At 39.4% G+C, this 26,164-nt stretch overlaps 1 protein-coding gene and 1 pseudogene across 3 annotated transcripts in view; both read right to left on the bottom strand.

The window, feature by feature from the left end:
• Positions 1-3,005: 3,005 nt before the first annotated feature.
• On the bottom strand, positions 3,006-8,533 carry LOC125998907 (protein lin-28 homolog A-like; annotated as a pseudogene).
• Positions 8,534-9,472: 939 nt separating this feature from the next.
• MORF4L2 (mortality factor 4 like 2) overlaps positions 9,473-26,164 on the bottom strand; it is a 161,191-nt gene continuing 144,499 nt past the window's right edge. The window contains exons 1-4 of one of the 3 annotated variants that reach the window (XM_049766624.1): positions 21,350-21,432; positions 19,846-19,936; positions 12,440-12,538; positions 9,473-11,016 (exon numbers count right to left, since the gene is read on the bottom strand). In XM_049766624.1, coding sequence (XP_049622581.1) covers positions 10,123-10,992 — 870 coding nt within the window. In that variant the 5' untranslated portion in view covers positions 10,993-11,016; positions 12,440-12,538; positions 19,846-19,936; positions 21,350-21,432 and the 3' untranslated portion in view covers positions 9,473-10,122. Of the gene's footprint in view, positions 11,017-12,439; positions 12,539-19,845; positions 19,937-21,341; positions 21,433-26,164 lie in introns of those variants that run through there. The other 2 variants (XM_049766625.1, XM_049766626.1) reach the window with 2 other exon arrangements.

Raw genomic sequence — 26,164 nt, forward strand, 5'->3', positions numbered from 1 at the left:
CCTGCATGACAGGTCCCATGTGACTATGTCACTGTGAAAAGCAACCCCTGAGCACCATGCCAATAGTAGCCCACAAGCATCAGTGGCTATGGAACTGAAATCAAAATTTAAAAGTTACTCACAGGGATCTGGAAAATGGCTTAAAGGGTTGGAATATATGCTTTGCTTGTGAGAGCCCTGGGTTCATACACTGCGCATCACTGCACATGCCAGTATCCATGAAAACTACCACACCACCACTGAGCACCATATTTGAAGCAGCCCAATCACCAAAGGCATGGCCACAAACCCCGCATAGTAATAAAGTGACAATAGGACTCTACCAGGTAGCAAAAACAGGGAACTTATGAAAAAAATAATTTTAATTAGACAAAAGTAAAGTTGCATTTTGATTACATCTTTACATCTCACCAGCAGTACAACTTTAATATAGTGACTATACCTGGCAGTATATATGGTATTTGTAATGTATCATGCTCCTTCAAATGAATACTTTTTTTTTAGTACCAATAGGTCTTTATTCATTGTATTTTCCAAGGGGACAGAAAGGGAATGGGAAAAATAAGCATCTATGTGGCAAAATGATAGGAAAAGGGAAAGGAAAGGAAGTAACCAATTCAGCAAAATCAATCATCATATAAACATTTCCCAAGGATGGGGTCACCAAAGCCCATGGGCTCCAGTCCCCTGCAGTTCAAAGATGAGGGACAAGGACCATAGAATGAACATACAGGTACATTCCTCCCTACTACCCTCCCTCCCCATAAATTCAAGATTTCACACAAAGCTTTGGTTTCTGTCGTAAACATAGAGTTACATTTGTCCTATTAAACAATCTTGTGGCCACTTTGACCTAAATTTCTTGCACCTACACAAAAATTCCTAAATGACTTCGATATACATTCATCTCCCCTTTCCTTAGTCTCCCAATCTCACTCATTGCTGCTCTCTACCCCCAATTTAAGGTAATACAGCAGTGTGTTTGGCATGAAAAATAGTGATACTCTTTCATCAGAAATTGGGAAAAGGGATAGAGTTTTCTTAGTTTCTAATTTTTTTTTTTGCAAAAATCATTTCAAGACTTAGTGGGATATACTGAAAACTTTCACATGCAAGTTTGTGTGGGTTTTGGAGGGGACAGTGGTGGGGGAAAGAGGAGAATCAAAGAAATGGTAAGAAAACTAAGGAGAAAAACAAGAGAAAAGGTGGTTCAAGACCCCCATTTCAAGAAGGGTCCCTAGCTTATTTCAGATTGTTTTTCCTGGTACAGAATCTTTTGTCAAAGATGCTTTGGCTATTTTTCTCATATAAAATCAATAAAAATCCCAAAAGAACATAAACCAGAGCATTATATTTACACAAACTAGACCACCTAGTAATCATGAAATAAATTCTACAAAGCCCAAATAAAATAACTAGAGGGGGGCTTCAAATTGGGGGAGACACGAACCCAGGATCAGAAACGTATCTCCCTATGTGGTCTACTGCAATTGCCCCATTTAAACAGTTAGGTAGAGGTTTGCAACTATCACGGCAAGTAAACCCCCAAATCTTTTCTCCTTTGGCTGCCACGATATGAATCACCAATACAGCAGGGCAGGATACTGGCTCTGGGCTCCACAAAGGAAACATCTGGAAGCCAAAGACTTAAAGGTTCTAGATTTGGGTCCCTTTTTCATTTTATACATACCTGGGCATCTCAGATACAGAGATATCCTCTGAAAAATACCCTTGCGAACTCAAACTTTAAATTGTTTTCAAACACACATACATCCTGTTGTGCATAGTAGGCCTAGTCCAATCCAGAATGCTGGATCTGGGATGTAAAGAGTCCTGAGCTCTGGGATTAGAAGTCTGGAAATTCTCCATCACACATAGACCTTGCCTGATAGTGGCTTCTTCTCTGTGCCTTTAACCTGACCCAGCTTCCCCTAACTTCTCTGCACCACCTTTCCTGTTCAGACCAGTTTCCAATCTTAGGGAGACCAAGTCATAGGGCCTCTGGGGAAACCCAGGGAAAACCTTGCCCCCAATGAAAACTTTAAAGATGGAGAGGTTTCCAAGACGACTTAATAGCAGAAAAGGCAGCTCATAAGTGGCCAAAAACTGAGGTAGTTCAATAGTCTATCCACTTCAAATAGTTTTTCTCCATGATTGATCAAACAACAAAATTATTCCTGCTGGGCAGACCCAGAGCTGCTGCTGATTTATCCCTGAAATTGCTCACCTACCTGAGAACACAGTGCAGATATGAGGGCCTTAGATTAAAATACACAAAAATACAACGCCAGAATATTTATATTAAAAATATTAAAATGCACAAGATAAGTCACTCACACAAAGCTATGCAGTTTGCATTCTGCAGAAGGTAGGACCTAGAGTGCAGCTATCCAAGGCAGCAAGTAAATTAAATCATATTGGTCCAGAATAGGGACAGAGCTTAGGAACAGATCAGAGCTGTTTAATTGCCCTTTCGGCATTTTATCATCACCCCATGGCAGGGAACAATTCAGTGCCTTATTCTTAAGAGTGGGTTATGAGGAGACAAGATGTGGAAAAATCCTGCCTTAGCCCTGAGATTCTCTCCCAAGGAATGCAAAGCTTTCAGGTTGAGCCCAACAATCTGGTCTCTTATCTGATCAATCTGGCATGGAAAATAGTTACATAGCCTTCTTCAAAGGAAAACCACTTCCGTGTCTAGAACATTTCAAAAGCTAGAGATTCTGGCCATAGAGACACAGATAAAGCATGCAGAGGGGACTGCCCTCAAAGTCCTCGAGAGCATTTAGACAGTGGTTGCAGTTCCTCTGCCACTAACCCACTCCACCTCCCACCAAGAAGAGAGGGTGAAGCCTGGACCCCAGCTTGAGATACATACAAGGCAGGGTCAGCTGTCTCCTTCCCGTCCTACCCCCACTTTCTCCTCTCTGCCGATTGATGCCTGATCCTTGAAATCTGTTGATCGCCATAGGATAACCCCACTCCCACTGGCTCAATTCTGGACCTCAGGCACAGTAGGAAGGCTTCTCCTGGGAGCTGGGGGCCTGCTGGACCTTCGGTGAATGGGAGGCCATTATATGGCTGATACTCTGGCAGAAGTGGCGCTTCTTGGGCTGGGATGGAAGTTTGCATTCTTTGGCATGATGGTCTAAACCACCACAGTTGTAGCACCTGTCTCCCTTAGATATCCGTTTCTGTCTGTTCTTCCCTTTGGGCCTCCTCTCACTCCCAATACAGAGCACCCCCACCAGGATCAGTGGTTGGAATAGATTCCAGGCCCTTGGCAGAATTCTATTTTTTTTTTTTTTTTTTTTTTTGGTTTTTGGGCCACACCCGGCGTTGCTCAGGGGTTACTCCTGGCTGTCTGCTCAGAAATAGCTCCTGGCAGGCACGGGGGACCATATGGGACACCGGGATTCGAACCAACCATCTTGGGTCCTGGATCGGCTGCTTGCAAGGCAAACGCCGCTGTGCTATCTCTCCCGGCCCCCTTGGCAGAATTCTTAAAGGTGAATTTCCCAGCATCACCCTCCTTCAGGCTCCGGAAACCTTCCGTGTGCTGTTTATTGTGGTACACAAAGACGTCCACCAGGGGTCGCCCGCGAGCGGTCGGACAGGAAGCTGAACCCCATGGGCAGGTTGAACCACTTACAGATGCGGCCCGGGCAGCAGCTGAGGCTCCTTGGCCGCTAGGGCCGAGTTCTCTCACGCCTCCTGGGGCGCCCTGGCGCAGTTACCAGCAAACTACTGGTTTGACAGCCTAGCTAGGGTCCACGGCTGAGACATCAGCCCCGGCACCAGGTCCGGCGGCTGCTGGCCCCTTAAGTCGGAGGCAAAGGGGTGGCTTGGAGGTGAGGCAGCTACATCTGCCCCAGCACAAAAGCAGTGGGAGGGCCCACAGAATTCTTATCTTTTGGATCAACATTGCTAAACTGGCTTTCTTTTGCTTAATCTTCTTTCAACTTTTCTGAATGAAAGCATGCAACTGAATTGTAACAATCTGAGGGGTTGTTTTTAAAATGAAGGCATAATTGAAGGACTTTCTTTTCTATTATGTAGTTTATTTGCCATGTTTTTATCTTTGCATTGCTCCCATTTTGTTTTCTGTTTAATCAATTGAGTTTTCTATTTGAATTTGCGTTCTATTTTTATTTTGTGCAGTGCTCTGGCATGCATTCTGTTGCTGAGCCACATCCCCAACTCTTACAATTTTTAATCTTTTATTACTTAGATTCTTCTGTGTGTATGCAGGTTGCTGGTGATCAAACAAAGGGCTTCATACACGTGAAGCAAGCACTCTGAACACTGAGCTATTTCCCTGACTTTATATTTCTAAATTATATAACTTATTTTCTAAACAAAATCTAAACTATCTTCAACTTCTATCCTTTCACACTGCAAACTTGTATATTTAAAAGTAGCATATTAAAGTATATATAACTTCTGATAATTTGTGCAAACAAGTGAACTATTAATCATTAAATTCAGTCTGACTGCAATTTTTTAATTTTGTTTTTGGGCCACATTCAACAATGCTCAGGGTTTATTCCTTGTCCTGCTAGTAGGGATCACTCCTGGCTGGGGTGCTTCTTGATTAAACCTGGATCATGTGCAGGGAAACACCGGACCCACTTTACTATCACCCCAGCCCCCAGATTGCACTTTTAAATAGCTCACTTGAGTCCAGGAAAAGTTAAATGTTACTTTATAGTACATTATAAAAAACAGGTAATAGAAAATTTGTGGAAGACAGTTTCAATTCTTAATGGCCTCTTAAAAGACCCTACGAATTTGAGGCACCTCAGGTTGAGGACCAATTCTTACAAATACAAATACATTTTTTACCCCGTTTAACCTTACCTTTCAGTAGACAAAGACTTATCTTTAAACAGATTCTGTACCAGAAACCTTCAAATTGCTACCTACAGTAATGAGTGTTTATTTCATAATATGCTTCTATACTTATTCATATATATTCTATTAAATGGAAAACTCCTTATGTTGATAATGCTATTAAGGAAACTAGGCAATATTAATATCCATTTATTGTGAATATATCATGTGAGCAAAGCAACAGCTCTTACATAATAAAGCATGCTTCAATTTTAGAAGTCATTTAGTATACATTATCTAGATGGCTATATAAAACTATTATCACCTAACACTTTAGGTATAATTATCCTAACAAAAATTAAAAGCAAGGCCTTGTATGTTAGGCCTCTGCTAAATATTCCTAATATAATAATATTTTTTTTCAGTTTTGAAGGGAGTGTATGGGGAAACTAAGGGTGTGCTCAGGGCTTACTCCTGATGGTGCTTGGGGACCATGTGTAGAACAGGATGTGGGTCAAGTCAAGGTCAGCCACATACGAGGCAAGCACCTTACACTCCTGTACGATATCCGTCAAGCTCCAATACGTTGTTCAAAACAAAATAATAAAGACATTAGCTATAATAAAAAGAAACCCACCTATGAACTAAACAAAAATTAACTGAATTCTCAGTCACAGATATTGACATATGTATTGTGTTTTAGTTTCAGCATACCAGTTCTTACAGAGATCCGAAAGGGAGATATGCGGTTAAGCAGGAAGCAGAAGCTGTAACCAGTAGCTAGCTTTGTTTGGAAGAGAATTGTATTCCTTTAAAAATAAAAACGAGTTAGACTGAAGTTGGGTTGCTCTACATGGCAAATGCATCGGTGGTCCTGGCACTAAACCAAAGAAAATAAAGCCCCAAATGTCAAGTATAAGATGTCCCTGGGTAGGAATGAAGGACATTTAGGGGCAGCAAGAGAAGAAAGTTCACCTTCTGTGGGTCCTTCCAGTAATAAATATGAATAAATATATATATATATTTATATATTTATATAAATATAAATATGAATGTCTCCCTATCCCAAAGGAAGTACTACAATGAATTCAGAGTAGTAGTCTCTGACCCACATGACTGGATGGAAGCAAAGAGGTGACTGGGAAGTAATGGAGAACAGGGATTAAGGGCCTCGAGTTTAGCAGCTTATTGGTGGTAATGCTATATATCCAAACTGTAAGAGTCAGTAACAATGAAAGCAGAACACCTAGACCACAATCAAAATTAAAAATGTGCCTGTTGGCTTGCTCTTCAAGCCTATGTTCTCCCTTGAATGTATCTTGTTTCTTTGCTTGCCTTTTTCCACTCTGAAAAAGCTTATGTTCTCTTTTGAACATGTACTCACTCTTTCCCCTCACATCTTTCTAAATAAGTTTCAATAAAACTTTGCTTCACCAAAAAATGTCTGTTTTAAGAGGCAGGCTGGAATTGGAGGGTGGGAGGGGGAATCTGAGGACCCTAGTGGAGGGAAATTGACACTGGTGGTGGAATTGGTGCTGGAAAACAGTACACCTAAAACCCAACTACAAATAACTATAAATAGCGGTGCTTTAATAATCAAGTATTTTAGGGGCCGGAGAGATAGCATGGAGGTAGGTGTTTGCCTTGCATGCAGGACGATGGTTCAAATCCTGGCATCCGATATGGTCCCCTGAGCCTGCCAGGAGCGATTTCTGAGTGTAGAGCCAGGAGGAACCCCCGAGCGCTGTCGGGTGTGACCCAAAAACAAGCAAAGTATTTTTTAAATATTTTAAAATGTGCCAATTCAACAAGCATTTCATTCTTGACTGGCATGGCTAAGACCTCTGATAACTGGGACTTTCTCTGGTTTTGATGCTAGAATAGGCCATAAGATGTTTGTACATCTAAATAAGATGTAGGATTCCTAATAAAAAACTGAAGTTGCTATTCTGTAACGTATCATTGGACATAAGGGTCATATTTATGTTTATTTAGGGGATTTTAAAGTGTGAGATTGGGTTTTTGGGCACACCTGGAAGTGTTCAGGAGTTACTCCTGACTGTTCTCAGAAATTACTCCTTGCAGGTTCGGGGAACCATATGGGATCCCAAGGACTAAACCCATATCAGTCACAAGCAAAGCTCTGGCCCGCAAAATATGGGTATTTCTAACATAAACTAAGAACTATTTAGTGGCTGGTTCTATTAAAATTTTAAATCCTAAAGGAAAACAAACACTTATTGAGCATTTTCTGAAATCCATGTACTACTTCAGAGCTGTCCTCACCTAGCGGACCAGGTTCTTGGACCCATATACATAATCCTAAAATATATGAGAAAATATGATCACGTCAGAAATTAATGCCTGCTTTGTCTTCCTCCTGTGTTGTCTCTAGACTATCAAGAGACTTCAACTGTTCTGACGTTTACAGCTGACATCAGGTGATTCTTTTTTATGCAGATGTTATGCCCAAAACATTATCTACCCTCTACTTCCTCTCACCTCCATTCTCCCTTCTCTCACACCCTTATCTACTCCCACTTCTTTGCCCCAAAGAGCTGTTACCTTGGCCTCAACTTTTTTTTGTTACCTCCAAATTCATTAGATGAAATCCCAGTACCTCAGAATGTGACTATTCATATATAATAATGGAGACAGATTTAGAGCTAAGTCTGTTAAAATGAGGTCATTATGGCGATTGCTAATCCTGTATGATTGGCATCCTAATGAGAAATCAGGACATAGGTACAGACCATGTGTGAACACAGGGCTGGAGATAATATAGTGGGTAGGGCATTTGAATTAGCCTGGAGAGTCGATTGATGGCACAGCATTTTATCCTTTGAATATTGACAGGAACAATTTCCCAAACAAAAAATATGTGAAGTCCGTGACTCGGATGTATCAAGGAAAAATGTCTCAGAAGAAACTAACCCTGACACTTAGATTTCAGAATATATTATTAAAGGATAAATTTCTGTTGCTTAAGATATCCCACCTATAATAGATACTATGAATTAACATTCTAGAAAAACAATATATGCTACAAGTGCTCATGACAATTTGTGACATTTTCTTCTTATTCTGAAATAACCATTGAGTTACTTCTTGTCAGTATCCCAACTCATTCAGTGGAGTTTTATATTATTTCATATTTGTTCACATGGTCATCTGAGGTATGATCCAGGGTACCACATATGGGCATGTGATCCATGAGCATTACCAGTTTTCCCAGAGTGCAGATCCAGAAATAAGAGCTGAGCTCTGCTGCCTGTAGCCCCCACAAAAATTACTTGTTAAAAAATTAAACTTGGTCTTACGGGGAAATCTGCATATAAAATGGATCACTGCAACATGGAACTAGAAGATATCATGTTAAAGGAAATAAGGTAGAATAATACAGGATATCACTTATAGGTGGTATAACTGCATAAGGGATAAACTATGCATAAACTATGGTTTAAATGGAGGCTGCCTAGAATACTCTTGGCCCCAAAATATAGTGAAAAGGAAAGTGGAGGGAGAGGCATGTGAAATAATTGGGGACAGGAACCAGGGGATTCAGGTACTTTGGTGATATTAAGGAAGGACAGAACTAAATATCCAAATCATGGAAATCATGAGAACCAACATTTAACAACCAATGCTGGAACTAAGAAATGGTACACTGTCCTTCTAGAAGTAACTGCCCATGCATCATGTCTGCTGACAGAAGACCAAAGACCTGCAAAGATCTGTTTAAGCATATGGGACATAATGGGACTAAATAGCCCATTACCAACTAAACTCAGAAAAAAGGTACAGAAGAACAAAGACGGCCCAATTGATGAGTGCCTAAAAAAAACTGGTACATCTACACAATGGAATATTATGCAGCCTTTAGGAAAAATAAAGTTATGAAATTTGCCTATACATGATGGGACATGGAAATTATTAGGCTTAGTAAAATGAGTCAGAGGGAGAGGGCTAGATATAGAATAATCTCACTCATTCATGGGATATAAGAAAAAATAAAAGACAGTATGGTAATAATGTCTGGAGACAATAAAGATGAGGGACGGAGGACTAGCCCATAATATGAAAGCTTGTAAAAGAGAGCAGTGAATGAGAATAGAGCACTAACTACACTGACAACTACCATAACGATAGAACAATAGCGAGAAATAGAATGCCTGTCCCAGAAACAGGCAGAGGGTGGGATGGGGGAAATGAGGGACAATGGTGGCAGAGAAGCTGCACTGATGAAGGGTGGTGTATATTCTAATACTGAAACCCAACTATGAACATTTCTGTGACCACGGTGCTTAAAGAAATAATTTTAAAAAAAATCAGCAACACGAAGAAATTCCACCTTGAGATGCAAAAGAGAAATATGGACTAGGCCAGAGAGGGCACAGTTTTGACTGCCACAAGCAGCAATAAATGTATTTCTTGGCAGGAGATGTAGCCTAGAGGTGGAGCGTGTACCTTGTTTACATGAGACAGTGGATTTTGATCCCCAAGCACTACCTCCCCCAAAATGGGAAAAAGAGGAATTCATTTTGTAGGGGATCAAAGCTTTTCTTTGATACTACATCTAGATAATTTCTGAACCTATTGACTTCTCAGCTCACAGAAACAATTAAAGGCACATTGCAAATTATTTGCTTTGAAATTTAGAAACAAATTTTATTTAAGATCTGAAATACAATTCCTAAAATATCAACTTCTCCAGAAAACCATGGCTACACAATAATGCATTGCCTCTATCATGTTAGAACGTGCATTAGACCCAATTACAAAAACCATGAAACAAATCCCCATCCTTCAACAACTTGAGCAAACAGAGAATGCCTAAGGAATAACAAAGATGGATTTGCAAAGGATGGGCTGTTTACTTCAAGCACCATTAAAAAAAGAGCACAAATGCATGGGTTTCCGGGTATATACATTAACTTGAACCTTTGGCACTAGGAATCAGGGCATTTTGTCACATAGTAGCATTAACACATATTAGAAAACTGTAGTGTCAAGGGATAGAACCACCAGCATTCAAGCAATGTTGTTGACTAGGCAATATAATGTTCTACTGAATGTTCTTTGTCTAATTACTGCATACACTGGTAGCAACTTTGAAATGAGAAAGGAATTTGCACTCTCCTTTATTCTGTTTCAAACAGAACAGAAAAACTGAAACATAAGCCCTGTTATACATTAACAATTTCAAAGGACATCAATTATACAAGAAAAAGACTAGAAACAAAAAGTGTTTACAGATACCAGACGTAAGAGTGAGTAGTCTGTAGACCCTCACAGGGCTTTGCGGTGGTACTCAGCAGAAGCCACCTTGTAATCACTGGCAGTAAAGAGTGACCCCGCATTTTTTGCCAGATACTTTAAGAAATCATGCAAATAGCCTAACAATAATGCCAGGCTCTTCTCATCAAGTGGTGTATAAGCCAGCATTGCTCCGATTCTCACAAATAATCTCAGTAGGTGAGGGGCTCCATACACCTGGGACATTGGAGCATCGGGGTGAGCCAAGAGGATTTCGGCATATTGGGGCCTCTCAAATTTGTAGAGCAGCTGAGTGCCCAACATCACATTGAAATACTCCTTTATTCCTGCCACCACTTCGTTAACAGCATATTCTTTATTATCAACATTTCCCTGTGACCTCTTGCAATCGGCATACTCTTCAAGAATGGCATCCACATTTTTCTTAGCAGGGAGCTGAAACAGCTGTTTCTGCCTAGTAACTAAGTCCCAGTCCTCAACCAGCCATGGCTTCAGTTCTTCAGGTATCTTCACCTTAACTTCCATTCTGTTCTTGAATATTTCCTCGTTCTCAACAGTGGGGTCAGCCCGGGCTCTTTTCTTCCTTGGGGGCTGAGGTGCTTCGCTGGTACTGCCACCTTCTCCACTGTTTCCAAGAGCCTTCTGCTTGTTCTTTCTTGTCTTCCTCACTGATCCTGAAGGGGGGTTTTCTGCAGAGCGACCTCCCCATCTGCCTGGAAGAGCTGGATCAAGGTTCTTCGGCTGAGGGCCAGCTGTCTTCTTTCCAGAGGAGGCCCCTCTCATCTTACTTCTCTGCATGTTGCTTCTAGTTGGCTTTTTGAAGTTGTCTTCTTCTGTAGATTGTTGTCCACGAGTTAGAGAACCCTGCTTTCTGGAACTCATTCAACCCTGTTTTTATTCCAACCACTGTAATACATAAAGTATTTTAGTTGGTTGTTTTCCTTGGTGATTTTTAGCACACTATACTTCATAAAGGTCTACCAAAGAATAACACATGCCACTCTCATGGAATTCATATTTAAATACTACCTCAGAATCTTGACTTTCTACTCTATTCCCCCTATTTTTTTTGGTTTTGGGGGCCACACCCATTTGATGCTCAGGGGTTACTCCTGGCTAAGCATTCAGAAATTGTACCTGGCTTGTGGGACACTAGGGGATCGACCCGAAGTCCTTCCTTGGCTAGCGCTTGCAAGGCAGACACCTTACCTCTAGCGCCACCTCACCGGCCCCTACTCCCCCTATTTTATCCACACTGCTTCCCATTACCTTCACTCCAACACTCAATTCTTAAGACCCATTCATAAACCAGTTTTTAATGCCACTCATAAGACAGAAGTATATTTTAGGATAAACAATTAATTAAATGGGAAACTACAAAGGACTAAAATTGATATCCAAACATTTTAAACATAACAGGCAAGATCAAATAAATAAGAACTATTAATTTAGCTGAATGAAGTAGAAAATATTTGTTAGTGAAGGCTTGTGTGTACACTTAATAAATCTAAACTAGGGAGATGACAAAGTCAAGAGAAACCATATACAAAAAGTGGAAGAGGAGAGGAGTGAAAAGTGGCTCTACAATTTCAGCTTGAAATTGAGTACTGAATGAAAAATTAAGACAAGAACTAATTTTTAGATAATAGCAATCACTGATTTTAATGGATGGTTTGTAAACAATAAAATAGAAAATATGGGGCTGGAGCAGTGGTGCAAGCAGTAAGGCTTGCCCGTGCTAGCCTAGGACGGACCACAGTTCAATCCCCTGGTGTCCCATATGGTCCCCAAGCCAGGGGCCATTTCTGAGTGCATAGCCAGGAATAACCTCTGAGCATCACCAGATGTGGCCCAAAAGCCAAAAAAAGGGAAATAACCAATTCATCTATTAGTAAATCTATCAAGTCATCATATTTAACTGCCATGTCTTGGGCATTAGGGATTCAAATATCCAATATGACATCTATAAAACAAGGTTAGTACAATGATGGTTACAGCCACTGGGTATTTTAGAAAAAATAATACAAAATCCTACTTTCAGTGATAGCTTGTTGAAAAGGCAATACAGTGGTAAAAGTGAAATCAGTAAGAATTCCCAAGTTTTGAGAGTGATTAGACAGTTATTATTATGCAAGAAGACTGTATCAAGACTAAGAGAAAATAATTCAGTGTTAGATTTATTAAGTGTGGTGAAATTATGACTTTGAAAGATCAGGTAAGGAGTTTGAGCAAGGAATGGAGACCTTAATCTTTTATAGTACTGGACACTAAAATTCAGCAGAGCGGCTAGAAAAATGAATTGAAAGATTAGATAATTAATTTAACTTACATAATTATCTTCTTTCCCTTCTAAGAACTCCTAGTTTTCCCAAATGGGATCCTATAGGTTTTCCAAGATAGTCTAGAAGGATGAGGTGGGAGACAAAACCTAGGAAGAAAAACAGATATATGCAATGATAAGCTTTAAGAAAATATGAAAAAAAATTTACAGTAAGCACAATTAACAAGACAAAATGAGTTTTAATATATATTTATAAATAACTAACAAAATAATTTATAATATACATGAATTCTGCTATTTAAACAAAAATCTGACTTTACTTAGGCTGACATTTAAGCTGTGAGGTAAAATATGTAAATTCAGTCCCCTCCCAATTATAAACATTGTTATCTTTAGCCTTCCCAAGTTCTTTTTGAACTTGGATACAAAGATGCTAATTGCAGTGCTATTTGTAATAAATCTCAAACTAGAAACACCTAACCATTCTTTAATAAGGAAATGCTACCATAAATTATGCATGCACACTATGAAAGAAGTCATACCAATAAAATATCTATGTACTGATATGCAAAAATGTCCAACATATTATTAAGCGAACTACATAACATGGGCAACAGGATAAACTACAGCCTCTGAATGTGATTCGATCTGTTTTCAATCAATATGTATAGGAGGTATCACAATTATGGTAACCTTTGGAAAGAAAATGCGCAATGGAAGTAAAGCACTTTGAACTGACTGGGTTTATCTGGTAACCACAATTTTTGTTCACAGAAAAAAACCTTTGTTCAATTCTTAGCCACTAAGACATAGCTATGTGTCAAAAGGAAATATAGTCAAACTCTAAAAAATTATTAATAAGGATTATAGCAAAAATCCCCAGGCACTGGTGCCTTCCCCAAAGAAACAAAACCCTATAAGCAAAATAAAGAAACAGAATAAAGCTGAGTTGAATTTGGGACATTGGTGGTGGGAATGTTGCACTGGTGAAGGGGAGTGTTCTTTACATGACTGAAGCCTAATCACAATCATATTCGTAATCAAGATGTTTAAATAAAGATATTATAAAAATTTATCATAAAAAAGCTGAGTTGATATTAAATGGTAAAGGAGGCTCAGCATCAAAATCTGTGAGAATAGACACTGATTCCATGGTCTTCTGGATCTAATCATCTTGACTGTGAAGAAATCACAGTGGCCAGTATGTCACAGATATTGCAAAATGTAATACAAAAATGTTTCTATAATAAATTCATTGTAAATGACATGCTGTATCAGATATGAGAATTTGGGGGCACCAGAAATTGAACCCAGGACCTCAAAACACACTGCAAATTCTACTATTCATATACCAAGTTGAATAAAATCATCTGGCATCTTAAATACACCTGTATTTATCTCCAGCAAGAATAGTTAGGGAGATAACCTTCAGAAAAAACTGACTCAGTGATCTTTATTCTCATCTGAGATATCCTACCTAACAAGCATGAGACTTTCACTACCCGAATATTAGAAATTAGAAATCAAAGGAAAGAAATATTCATGCTTTTGGTTTTCTGACTTCTATTTCATGGACTATACAAATATATTACAAGATTTACTCTACCCTGCATTTTGTACCGTCCTTTGAAAGCTTATGCTGTTTATAAAAAAGTGATAAAAAAGTGCTATGCAATATTTATTTCAATTTTGGGTATTTGAATAACTGCATGAAGAGATGCAATGATTTAAATGGAGTTGTCTCATACACCCTTGGCCACAAGTATAACAAGGATAAAAACTAAGTCGAGGGGACAGAGCGGTGACACAAGCAGTAGGGCATTTGCCTTGCCATGTGCTAACATAAGATGGACCTCAGTTTGATCCCCAGTGTCCCATATGGTCCCTCAAGCCAGAAGGAACCCCTGAGCATCACCAGGTGTGGCCCAAAAAGCAAAAAATAAAAAAGGAGAAAAATAAATATGAAAGGATGGGGGCCAGGGGACAAGTGGTCTCAGGTGTATTGGTGTGCTAAAAAAGGACAGAATTGGTCTCAGGTGTATTGGTATGTTAAAAAAAGGCAACAACAACTTTGTAAATCACACAGTTTCAATAAAATAGAATTATTTTTAATTTGGGACAGATAGCTCAATTTATCTAAAACACTGTTTTCCATGTGGGAGGCTTGGGTTCAATTCCTGAATCAGAGGCAGTCTCCATACCACCTGGTATGGCACAAATACTAAAACAAATTTGCATTACACATTATTTTATGTTGAGATATTTTAAACATCCAACCAGTTTCCATCTTGTGTTTCAGGCTCTAGCACTGTTTGCTTAGTATATCTATTCTTTGTCCCAATTAAGTTTCTTCATCTCAGTACCACAAAAGCTATGCCATTTTATCATTTTATCCACAAAATACATTTCTTTCCCATTTCTAATCCCATATAAAACTGACACTAGCGATTTGGGGCTTAGCTTTATTTCACTATAACACTGTTTTATGTTCTAAGTTTTGCTCAGAGAACTCACAAATTTAGTTTCCTGGTCTTGTATTAGTTCTATCTTGCATCATTTGTAGCAGCACATATGACCCAAAATGAGTACAGAATAGCCCATCAATGCAGGGAAGTGATTCACCACATGGAGAAAAAGGAGGTACATTAGGGAGAAAGGTTATAAAATATTTTCTCATTTTATAACTACAGATCAGTTAGGGTAAATCAGAACTCAAGGAAATACATTTGCATGCAAACCATTAACTTCTACCTTAATTCCATTGCAAAACTCTAGTATAAACTCAACTCACAATAGATATCAATGCATAAATAAATCTTAACTTCCACCAAAAAATGAAGTCCGCATTTTAAAAATTCTAAGAAACTATGTCCATAGGTTATTCTAACTTTCTCTCCAAGTTATATCAATTACTATTCACAAACTATATACATAGAAACATTTACCACACCTTCATTTTATGTATGAATATGTGGGGAGTGGGAAATGGGGTCTTTTAGTCAACACCTGGGCTCATGAGACCATATAGGTGCTGGGGACAAAGTTGATAATATGTAAGGAAAGCACCTTAATATGTACTATCTCCTGCCTTTGGCTATCTTTTTAGACTTATTTTCCTATTTTAATATAAAATATAAAAATTATATATTCTGCTTTTGGGGCCACATCCTGCGATGCTCAGGGGCTTACTCCTGGCTATGCATTCAAAAATCGCTCCTGACTCCGGAGACCACATGGGACTGGGACGTCAGGTATCAAACCAGTCTGCCCTGGATCAGCCATGTGCAAGGCAAATGCCCTACCACTATGCTATTGCTTCAGCCCCAGATATTTATGTCTTTTATAAAAATATAAAAACGGCCAAAGAGATAGCTCAACGAACTAAGCACATAGTGGAAAGCCCAGTTTCAATCTCTGAAACTACCAAACGATCCCCCACCCACAACACTGCCAGTATGGTAAAAAAAATAAATAAAACAAAAAAACATCAGTTCATTTAAAGAAATTGTTAAAAAGCAGGTTTGTTTTACTGATGCTTTTTTGTTTTGTTTTGGCGCCATGCCTGACTCTGTACTCATAAATTGCTCCTGGCAGGCTCGGGAGACCATAGGGGGTACTGGTCAAATCCAGGTCTGTCCTGGGTCAGCCTCAAGCAAAGCAAACACCCTACAGCCTGTACTATCACTCTGTCCCCTACTGATGCTTACCTTAAGGTTAGTCATTTCATTATCATTGTTTATTCACTCCTTTCAAGTTCTTAAGTCACATCACTTAAAATTCTCTTTAGTTACACCCACCATATGAGTTGCCAGGAATCAAACCCAGGTTTACTGCAAGCAAGTCTACTGTACTACGCACCATGCTGCAGCCTCATAACATTTTTTGCCAAAGATTTTCCCCAGTGTTTAGCTTTTTATATTGATGTTTTTCTTTTTAGAGGGAAAGGCCTCCCAAGCAGCACTCAATGGATGCACGTGGTTCAATGCCGAGCACCTGGAGCAGCTTATCCCCTCCCCCTGCAGTGCTGAAGGGCCATTAAGAACTCCGGTAGACAAGCGATCCAAATTTTTGTCCTAGTGCATCCAAAGCATACCCAACTACTGTTTCTTAGTCCCTGATCCCACCAGTGTTTGTTATAAGCTACCAAGTAACTTTGTTTAGCACCATTAATATTTCCTTTATATACCTATAAATACAAAATTAAAAGATATTAACATTTGGGGGAGCATACCCACTTTGTCCAGAGCTTACTCCTAGCAGAGCACAGGTACCATATATGGTGCTCGGTATTGAAGCTGGGTTGTTCAAATGCAAGGCAAGTGCCTTACCCACTGTACTACCTTTAGCCCCAAGATGTAAACATTCTTGAGGCTAGGAGGTAGCTGAAGGGCTGGAATACATTTTGAATCTGGAGGCCACAAGGTTTGATCCACAAAACTGCACACACATACACCCCATAGCACCTGGTATAATCTAAAACATTTTTAAATAAATTGAATACAAGTTAAAGGATGTGAACATCCCTGAATACCTCATACTCCTAGGCACTATTCCAGATTAAGAGTGCATTTTTTTCAGAATTTATTTATATTCACACAAAGAAAATGTATATTATATACAAGTGTGGATATATACCATGCACTTAGTGTACTGGCAAAATTAAGATACCCATAGCTCCATGTTTTCTCTTCATCATGGGAAGCTCTTTTCCCTTTATCTGTATATACCAAAAATCAACTGGCCCCACATTATAATGTACACTTCATATGGCTAATACATCAACATACATAGATATTAAATATCTCTGAAGGGTAGTCTCAGCAATGTCCAAGAGATTAACTTATTTACAATCTTGATGACATAGGCAAACTCAATCTGTAAAGAACTGCTTTAATTTGTTCTCCTGGCAAAATATAATTCCATTCACCCACAAATTTAACACTAGGTTAAACAACTTTAAACATACTTGCCCACATTGAATTCTTATATTTTATTATTTACATATTTGTTTTTCTTATGGATTCCATTCCTTTTCCACTAGACTATGTTTTTGTAATAAATACTAAGTATTGTATATGCAGACTTTTCATTTCAAATTGTATTTGTATAAGTCAGTTCCTATATGTATACATATCACATTAATATTTATTTCCTTTATTAATTTTGGTACTTACGGCAGATATAGGGATAATAATCACAGATAAAATTCGTAAGAACTATTCCCTATATTATTTATTGGTATTGTATTGCTTCCTCCAACGACTTTTCCTAACATTGATAGATTATCCTTTCCCCACTAATATGAAATGCTTGCTTTTATGGCATTTTTAATTCCTATTTGGAATATAGGTCTGTTAAGGTACTTCTATCCCAATGAATCATGACTATTCCATTTTTAGAGATATTACTGTATATAAATGATCAGGTTTAAGTGAGTTCCAAGGATGTTTGATGCAACATTACTTGAAATAGCATAACACAGGAACCAAATTTGAGGATTTATCAATGATTTTGTTAAATGATATACCCATAAAATGGGCTCTCCTATGCTAGTTAAAGGAAAGCCACTGTGAAAGAAATCAAATGCTATGAACAAGATGATCAAGGCATTTTGAATATAAACAGATTGTAAAGCAATACTTTTAGAATGACAGTATTATTTGTACTTAATTCCATAATTTCAATGAATAAAATGTTAAAATCATATTAATATATAACCATGTACATTTTGTAGACGTGTACATATTTAGAGATCTTAAGAAAATCAGCCCAATAAGAGTGGCTAATTTTGAGGGAGAATAAGAGAATTGGGGGTGTTAAAAAGAAACCCGAGGGTAATCTGTATTATTCAAACTTTACATTACAAGGGAAATATATTCACCTATCAATTATGTTCCTAATTTGGGGCTGATGTGGGGCATGCTGGAAGTGTTGGGGAAAGACTCCCAGAACTATGCTTGTGGAAATTTATTATAATGGGAATAGAAACAGGGTTGATCATTTGCAAGGGAAGTACCTTAAGCCCTGTAAGATCTCTAGCCCACGATTAAAATAATTGTATTAAATTATATATATTTAAGATCCACAATTGATTTTCTGATCTATTAATACCAACTTATCAATCTCACATGTATCTGAACTTAATTATCACTGTGTGTCATATACTGAATATGCATACCAGTGATACCATTTTTCTCCCTATTTCTAGGTCTGACAATCTCCAAAAGCCCAAGTTAAGGGTCCATTTTCTCAACGTTTTCTCTAAGACAAACAGCCCATATTTAGTTCCTTTTAGCATTCTCCAAATGGCTTCGTATAAAGGATTTGTTCATAAACATCTACTCTGTCTCTTCCGTCAGGAAAATACCATCCTCTCAAACTGGCTTTTTGATGTGGAAAAATTTAAGAAAATACAGTGACTTCCTAAGAAAACCAAACTGTTAAAAGACCATCTTCATCTCTACATGAGTGATGGGTTATACAGGTAAGTAGATCCCACATATCTTCTGACTGTCAAAAGTGAGTATAAATAACATCTAAAGCTTGCTGGAATAAGCATTTAAATATACATATACCATAGCAGTTATATTTATATCAATTCCTCTGAATCTCAGAGCACTTCCTTTATATTTATCAGATAATTTGAGACAAAGGGTGAATTTTTCTATAAAATCAGTTGGCAGAACTGATTATATTGAAATTCTCTAGCTAAAGTTATTGCTCCTGTAAATCTTTTAATATGATCAACATAAAAAAAATCTTTCTAGAATTTTAGAATAAGCCAGAAGTCAAAATTTCAGATTTCAGTTCTAGTGGTAAACTGCTGCTTCTTAAAAAAATGAGAAAAACCTACAGCATTATTTTTACAATTCCAAAAATAGGAATCTATCGCATTTAGAAGTGTGTATACGTATTACAGTCTGTACCAGAAAGAATAACAGAGCCATAGTTATTACTAAACAGCTATATTTGCCAAGTACTATCCTGGTACTTCATATTTCTAACCCCTTTTATTTAAATTCTAGGAAATATTAACTCTTGCTATCTGACATATTAGAAGATTTAGGATCAAAAGGGTTTAAGAATTTTTCCCAGGATCAAACAACAAATGACAGCATTCAAATCCAGTAGATATTTGTTCTTAACCAAAAAAATATGCCGCATATGATATGCCACAAAGAAAAAAAGCATAAGGATAGTATGTGTGGTAATTACAGAAGATCAATTGTGGGTATCTTTACTCAATGGACATTAGATTTAAGAGTGCTGTCCCAGATATTTTTTATACTGTAAACACAAATGGGAAAACTCTATAACTCATTTTTTGAGAATTTAAGAGTGTTTTGCCCCCTGCCTGATGGACACAATGTTATCTTCAATATATTCTTGGGACAAATAGGAAAAATATATGGAATTACCTTGAGAAGTCGGGCCAGGCGAAGGGAGAAACTTACCCAAAATTTCTGTAACTAGAGGTGGTTCTGCAATCAGGATCAGATGTTCTGATCCTTAGTACACAACAAACTGAGCTTTTCTGATGATAGCCTAGAAGGTCAAACAAGGAGAAAGGAAAGGATACAAAAAGATATGTGATATTTTTCTCCTCCCTTAGCCCAAGCATTTTATCAAGCACAAAGGACAGCAAAGCTGATAAATAATGTACAAATGTTTCTTTTTGCTATCATTTCCCTTGTATTTTCAAAGCACTCATTGTCTATGTATCTTAATTTCTTTTTACAAAGCACCTTACTTTCTGGTGAAGGACAATTCCAAATGAATAAAAAATTTTGCAGAGAAATACTACTATACACCTACATGAATCCATCATGCAGCTCCAACAATTACCAACTGAAAGCCATCTTGTTTCATCTGTAACCCCACCCACTGCTCTACCCCCACTCCCGATTTTAGATCACGCAATAGCAGCCTTTCTGTATTTTATTATGGAAAATTTGAAATAATACCAAAGACAATCATGTAAACCATCCATATACCTATCACTCAGCTTCAGCTGTGCTTAAATAATTAATTCTGCTTAACCTATATCCCCCTTCCAATATCTCCCCGATTAGATTATTTAGAGGCAAATGCTAGGCAACACTGTTTTGAAGCCAATCGCAGGCATTTTTCAATGGAGTTACTCAATATTTTCATATACGTGTATCAAAGATTCACAAACCAAGTACCATGACTAAGTCAAAAAAAAATCCACGCCAATTCCTTTAAAAAAAAAAAAGAGAATCCGTTTTCAATTTTTCTCGACGTATCTTACACCATTTTTTCCTCCTTTTTACAGTCGGCCTTCAGGGTTTAGGATCGCAACAAGGCCTACCACTCAGAACATGTGGCTTATCTTCAGCTTGCTCCCCTTCTCCATACCCCCCTTTTTATTAAAAAAAAAAAGAAACACCAACTTTTATGTAGGGAAAAATTCCAACCCCCACTAATTGGAGTTAATGCCTAAACAATGAATGATTACAGTGGCAACGCTGGATACGTCTCACTGGTCTCCCTAATTTCTTCTCGAGAAGTTGCGAGGCAGGAAAAGCCTTAACACGAACGCAGCAGAATAATTTCAATGGCTTCTCCCTCCATTCTGCTACCCACTCGGCTTTTCCTGCCCACAATCTTTGCCTGCCTGGTCCCCAATCTAGGATCTGTGGGAGTCAGGATTCGCCCCCCCCCCGAACCTTCTACGCACCCATAAAATACGCCCCACGCCTCTGAAGCCCACGTCTCCCAGATCCATCCATCTCATCACCCATTTTGACAAACATGGAAAACCCGCGGCAGAAAGAACGGGACTCAGTAGCTTCCCGCAGGGGGATTTGGCGAGCAGGAAATCTCCCAGCCAGTTTTTTTGGGGGGGGGCCCGACATGAATTCATCTTATTTAATCAACACGACGCAAAGGAGCACCCCCCAACACCCCCCTTCCTCCCCACCCCCACCCCGAAACCTGCAACAAGAATCCAGTTCTTCCCAGCAGCCGACGTGTGATCAGCGCAGTTCCTCCAACCGCCATAGTAAAGGCAGGTTTCTCTGGCAACTGATATCCCTAGGCAGACACGTCACCCTGGGGGCCGGCTTCGGGCCGTCGGCCAATCAGAAGCGGCTGCTGGAAGTTTGAGAAGGTTCCATGCCCCCGGGATTGGACGAGAGCCTCACGTCAGCCGTGACGCGACGCCGCAGTCGAAGGCGGGGCCTAGCAACCTGCTTCTTCCCGGGGAAAGCTCGGCAGGAAGCCACGCCCCTTCCGCTCTGACGCCGGGCGCCGGCCTCTGAGCGCCTGAGCCCGCCCTCCCGAGGCGCGACAGCCGTTGGGTCCGAAGTCCATAGGGCAGGCTGGTCACGTGGCCTCTTTTCACGCCCCAGAGTTCCCCTGACTCGTTTTTTTTTCCTCTCTAGCGGGAGGCATTATGGGTTTTTTTTCCCCCCACTGGGAAAGGAAGTGTCTACGTGGCCTGCGGAAACAGCAGGGCGGAAATGAACTAAGGCGCCCGCGAGTGGGGAAGCGCGAGGTCAAGTGTGAGGCCACGCCCCCGAGCGATGGCGCAATTCTTGGAAGCACCTCGCTTCCGCCCCTACCCCCCCCAAAAAAACCCAAGGCAGGTGGAGCTTGGCATGGGGATGCAAGCGGAGATTGTGGGGGCTGCGTGGAGGCCGCTTTGGACCTGCCTGGCCAGTCGGTGTGGCTTTGGGGCTCCGGCGTGCGCACACGCCTTCCTCCCTGCGCGGGAGCGAGTGGGCGTGCCCTGGCCGGCGCCCCCTAGTGGTGGCGCCGGTGCGTCCCGTTGCGCGTTCTCATTCAATGTGCGTGAGGGGGCGTGGCGCGAGCAAGGCACGACGGGAGGAAAAGCTAAAGGCAAACCTATTTGGCCTTTACATACGCATCTTTTTCGGCTTTTCCATTTCGCTCTAATGCAAAGGAAAATAAGTTGAGGCGACCGTAGCAAATATCGCCTTTGCTGGGAATATTTCAGTTTCCCCGAGGGATTTTTTTTTAAAGAGATTGCATTTTTTTGGTGGGGGGAGGTCACACCCAGCGGCACTCAGGGGTTACTCCTGGCTCTGCACTCATAAATCACTCCTGGCAGGCTCGGGGGACCACATAGGATGCCGGGAACCACCGTCCATCTGCATTCAAGGCAAACGCCTTACACCTCCATGCCATGCTATCTCTCTGGCCCCTGATTTCATTGTTTTTAAGGAGATTTTATTTGAGACCCAAAATACCCTTGTGTTTCTGTCAACCAAATCCTATCTGAACCCCACAGTGTTTTTGAGACCAGCCTTTCCATTCTCACAGTATCATCTCCAAGAAGAAATTTCTTTCCTGTTACTTGGTTGTTCTCTTATTTCCCCACTTTCCTCCTCAATTTCTAGCATTTCTCCAGCTGCGCAGAACTTTCTACTGACTACTTTTTTATATATACAGCAGCCCCCTATGGCCCTCTCACCTTTTTTGCCCAAAGTACTTGTCATCACACAGTTAATTTTCCAGAAAGTTCTGTGGGTGGTATCTATATCTTTGCCACTAGATGCCGCCAAATTACAGAAAAGGATGGAGGTTTAGGGCCCTAGAATCCTCCTTCATGATTTGCTGAACTTTCAAAATATTAAAGCTTTAATTGTCAGAATAAATCAAATTAATGTAGATATATCACTATAAGATGGGCGAATATATCCCTATATCCATGTATTTTTCCTTGTTGCTTTCCTTTAAAAACACACACACCCTTCTTTGCCTTTTAAAAATTGTTAAGATCAAATTTGATGGGCAAAACCAAGCATTTATGCTGCACAAGCTTTTTACTATTTCTGTGCATGTTTTTGAGTACTCACAGACCTCCCTGGCCTACAAGTAAAGTAAACAAGTGGGTGTTTAGTCAATATGTGAAGATAAGCTTGGATACTGATTTTTGGTCTTGCTTTTAAATTTGAATTTATACTTTGCTTTTGTTTTTAAAACACCATGGAATACAAAGTTATTCATAATTTAGTTTCAAACCAAACAGCATTCAATCTAAAGAAAATAATTAGAGATAGATATGGACACTACTTACTGCATACTGATTTTGAAAGAGTATTTTTCGCTTTTGAAATTTTATTAGATTTGTTTTGTAATCCTGTTTTCTCTAGTGGTACAGCAAAATTCTTATTTTTGAAGTAAATCCTCATTAAAAATCCTTTCCTTAGTAAAGTCATATGCATGATATCCCTTCAGTAACAATATTGCAAAATGGTGCCTAAAAAAAGAGAGAGAAATCCGCCTGCCATAGAGACAGACTGGTATGGAGCGGGGCCCGGGAGAATGGAAAAATAATTGGGGGAACTGGTAGCAGGAAATAAATATTGGTAAAGGGATAAGTTTTGACCCAAACTAAACCATCAACAGTTTTTAAACTATCTCACTCTGTAAATCACAGTTTGAGACTCTATGATTTAATTGATAATAAAAATTAATATCATTAAAAAAAAAAACCTTACCTCCACTTACTATCTTGTCAGATGATTTATTATTGTTGTTTTATCCTGGTGTTTTGGATGCCTTTAATAGTTTAGGTACTGTGTCTTATGTCTTATATATTCTTTTATTCCTCTCAAAATCATTAGATGGGTCCCAGTGTATCAAAATCAAGTGGTAACGATTGCTACCATCATATACAGACACAGAAAAAAGGGTAGAGTTTCCTAGGAAACAAATAGTTTTATCACCTGAGAAGATGTCAGGAATCCAGGTTCTCAGGCTCCATTTCAAATTTAATGAATAAGAAATTCTAGTAGTGAAGTTTAGTTGTTTGTGTCATAGCAAACTTTCGGTGATTAAAGTACATACTGAAATTAAAACTTTGAGAGCCGGAAGTGCAGTGCTTGGGGTTGCTAAATAATATTTTTGTTTTGTTTTGTTTTTGTTTTTTGGGTCACCCAGCAGTGCTCAGCGGTTCCTCTTAGCTCTATGTTCAGAAATCGCTCGGGTGTGGCCCCCCCCAAAAAAAAAATTGCTCCTGGCAGGCTCGGGAGACTATAAGAAATGCCAGGATTCGAACCACCATCCTTCTGCATGCAAGGCAAACGCCTTATCTCCATGCTATCTCTCAGGCCCATACAAATCAAATACTTACTAATGAATAAAATTTATTTAAAATATTTATTTTCATGACCATTTTATTCAATTAAATGACATGACTTAAGCAGTAGGCATTAAGTGATAAAATGTTAGCTAAAACAATAAATTTTGTTTTATTGAGCTAACCTTCCATATTATCAATCCTGCTTTACTGATTAAAAACTAATACGTAGCAGTGCAAAATTATTTCCTCAGTGCCTGTTGTAAGTATGAGGACAAGGATTTAAACTCAAGGCCAACCATGGACATTACACATTACACCAATAAACCATGTAGCTTTTACCTTTAGACCTTTCCCTGCTTGATTAAGTGGATCAAAACCAAATAAAGCAAATAAAATAAACCAAGTAAAGGAAATACTTTTGATAATTTGGACTAAATTTTTAAAAATATTGTTTTAATTTAAACATCATGGTTACAAGGTTGTTCATAATATAGTTTTTTTTAATCACAGATAAGATGTTCATGATTGAGTTACAGTCATACAACCTTCACCAGACCACATTTCCCACCACCAAAAGATTTGGACTAAAATTTAAAAAAAAATCAGGTGTAGGGTATCCGTTCCCCCGAGGTCCTTGCCTGCAAGCTTCCTGTTGATGTCAATTCCACCTGGGTAATCAGACCTCCCACACCGGGGGTGGGGCAGGCTATTTTGAAGAAAGAAAAGGAAGTTTGGCTGGAGGAAGAGAAGGTAGACAAAGAGGGAGAGAGCTAGAGGAAGAGGAGCAGACAAGAAGCTGCTTGGAATGAAAGAGCTTAGCATAGAAGCCATGTAAGGAAAAGCATATGGCAGTTAGGGCCTTGAAATAAATCAAGTTGATTGTAAAGAAACTCTGACTGCTTGTGAATTAATTGATTGCAGTTACCCTGCAATCTTTAGACCAGTCCGCCAAAAGGGCTAAAGGTGCCCGGGCTATGCTGTGCTTAGGGAGGCCTCACCAGACACATGGACTATAGGCATTATAATTTATTTCTCAGGGACTGAGAAATAGTACAACTATCAGGACACTTGTCTAGCATGTGACTGACCTAGGTTTTATTATTTTTTACATTAATTACATTTTAAGATAAGTTTTAGTTGAATCACCGTGATATCTGCGGTTACAACGTTCTTCATGATTGTGTTTCAATAACACCCTTCAGAATGCATTTCCTACCACTCACCAATGTTCCCAGTTTCCTCTCCCCACACCCCACCCCCAACCCTCTGCCTTCCCCATGCCCTCTACCTCTCTTACCTCTCTGCCTGCTTCTTTAGCAATTTTCTCTCTCTCTCTCTCTCTCTCTCTCTCTCTCTCTCTCTCTCTCTCTCTCTCTCTCTCTCTCTCTCTCTCTCTCTCTCTCTCTCTCTCTCTCTCTCTCCTCTCTCTCTCCTCTCTCTCCTCTCTCTCCTCTCTCTCTCTCTCATTAGACATTGTGGTTCACAGTATTGTTAGTGAAGGGCTATCATGCATATCACTTTATCTCCATTCAGCACCCATTTCTTGTCTAGAGTGATAATTTTCAACTGTCATTGTTAAAATGATCCCTTCCCTGCCTTAACTGCACTCCCCCGTTCTTTGTGGCAAGCTTCCTACCATTGACTGGTCCTCCTGGCCCTCATCTATATTGTCTTTGGATATTAGTACAATCCTGTACAAT

This window comes from Suncus etruscus, chromosome X (genome assembly GCF_024139225.1).
Source record: "Suncus etruscus isolate mSunEtr1 chromosome X, mSunEtr1.pri.cur, whole genome shotgun sequence".
Taxonomy (NCBI): domain Eukaryota; kingdom Metazoa; phylum Chordata; class Mammalia; order Eulipotyphla; family Soricidae; genus Suncus; species Suncus etruscus.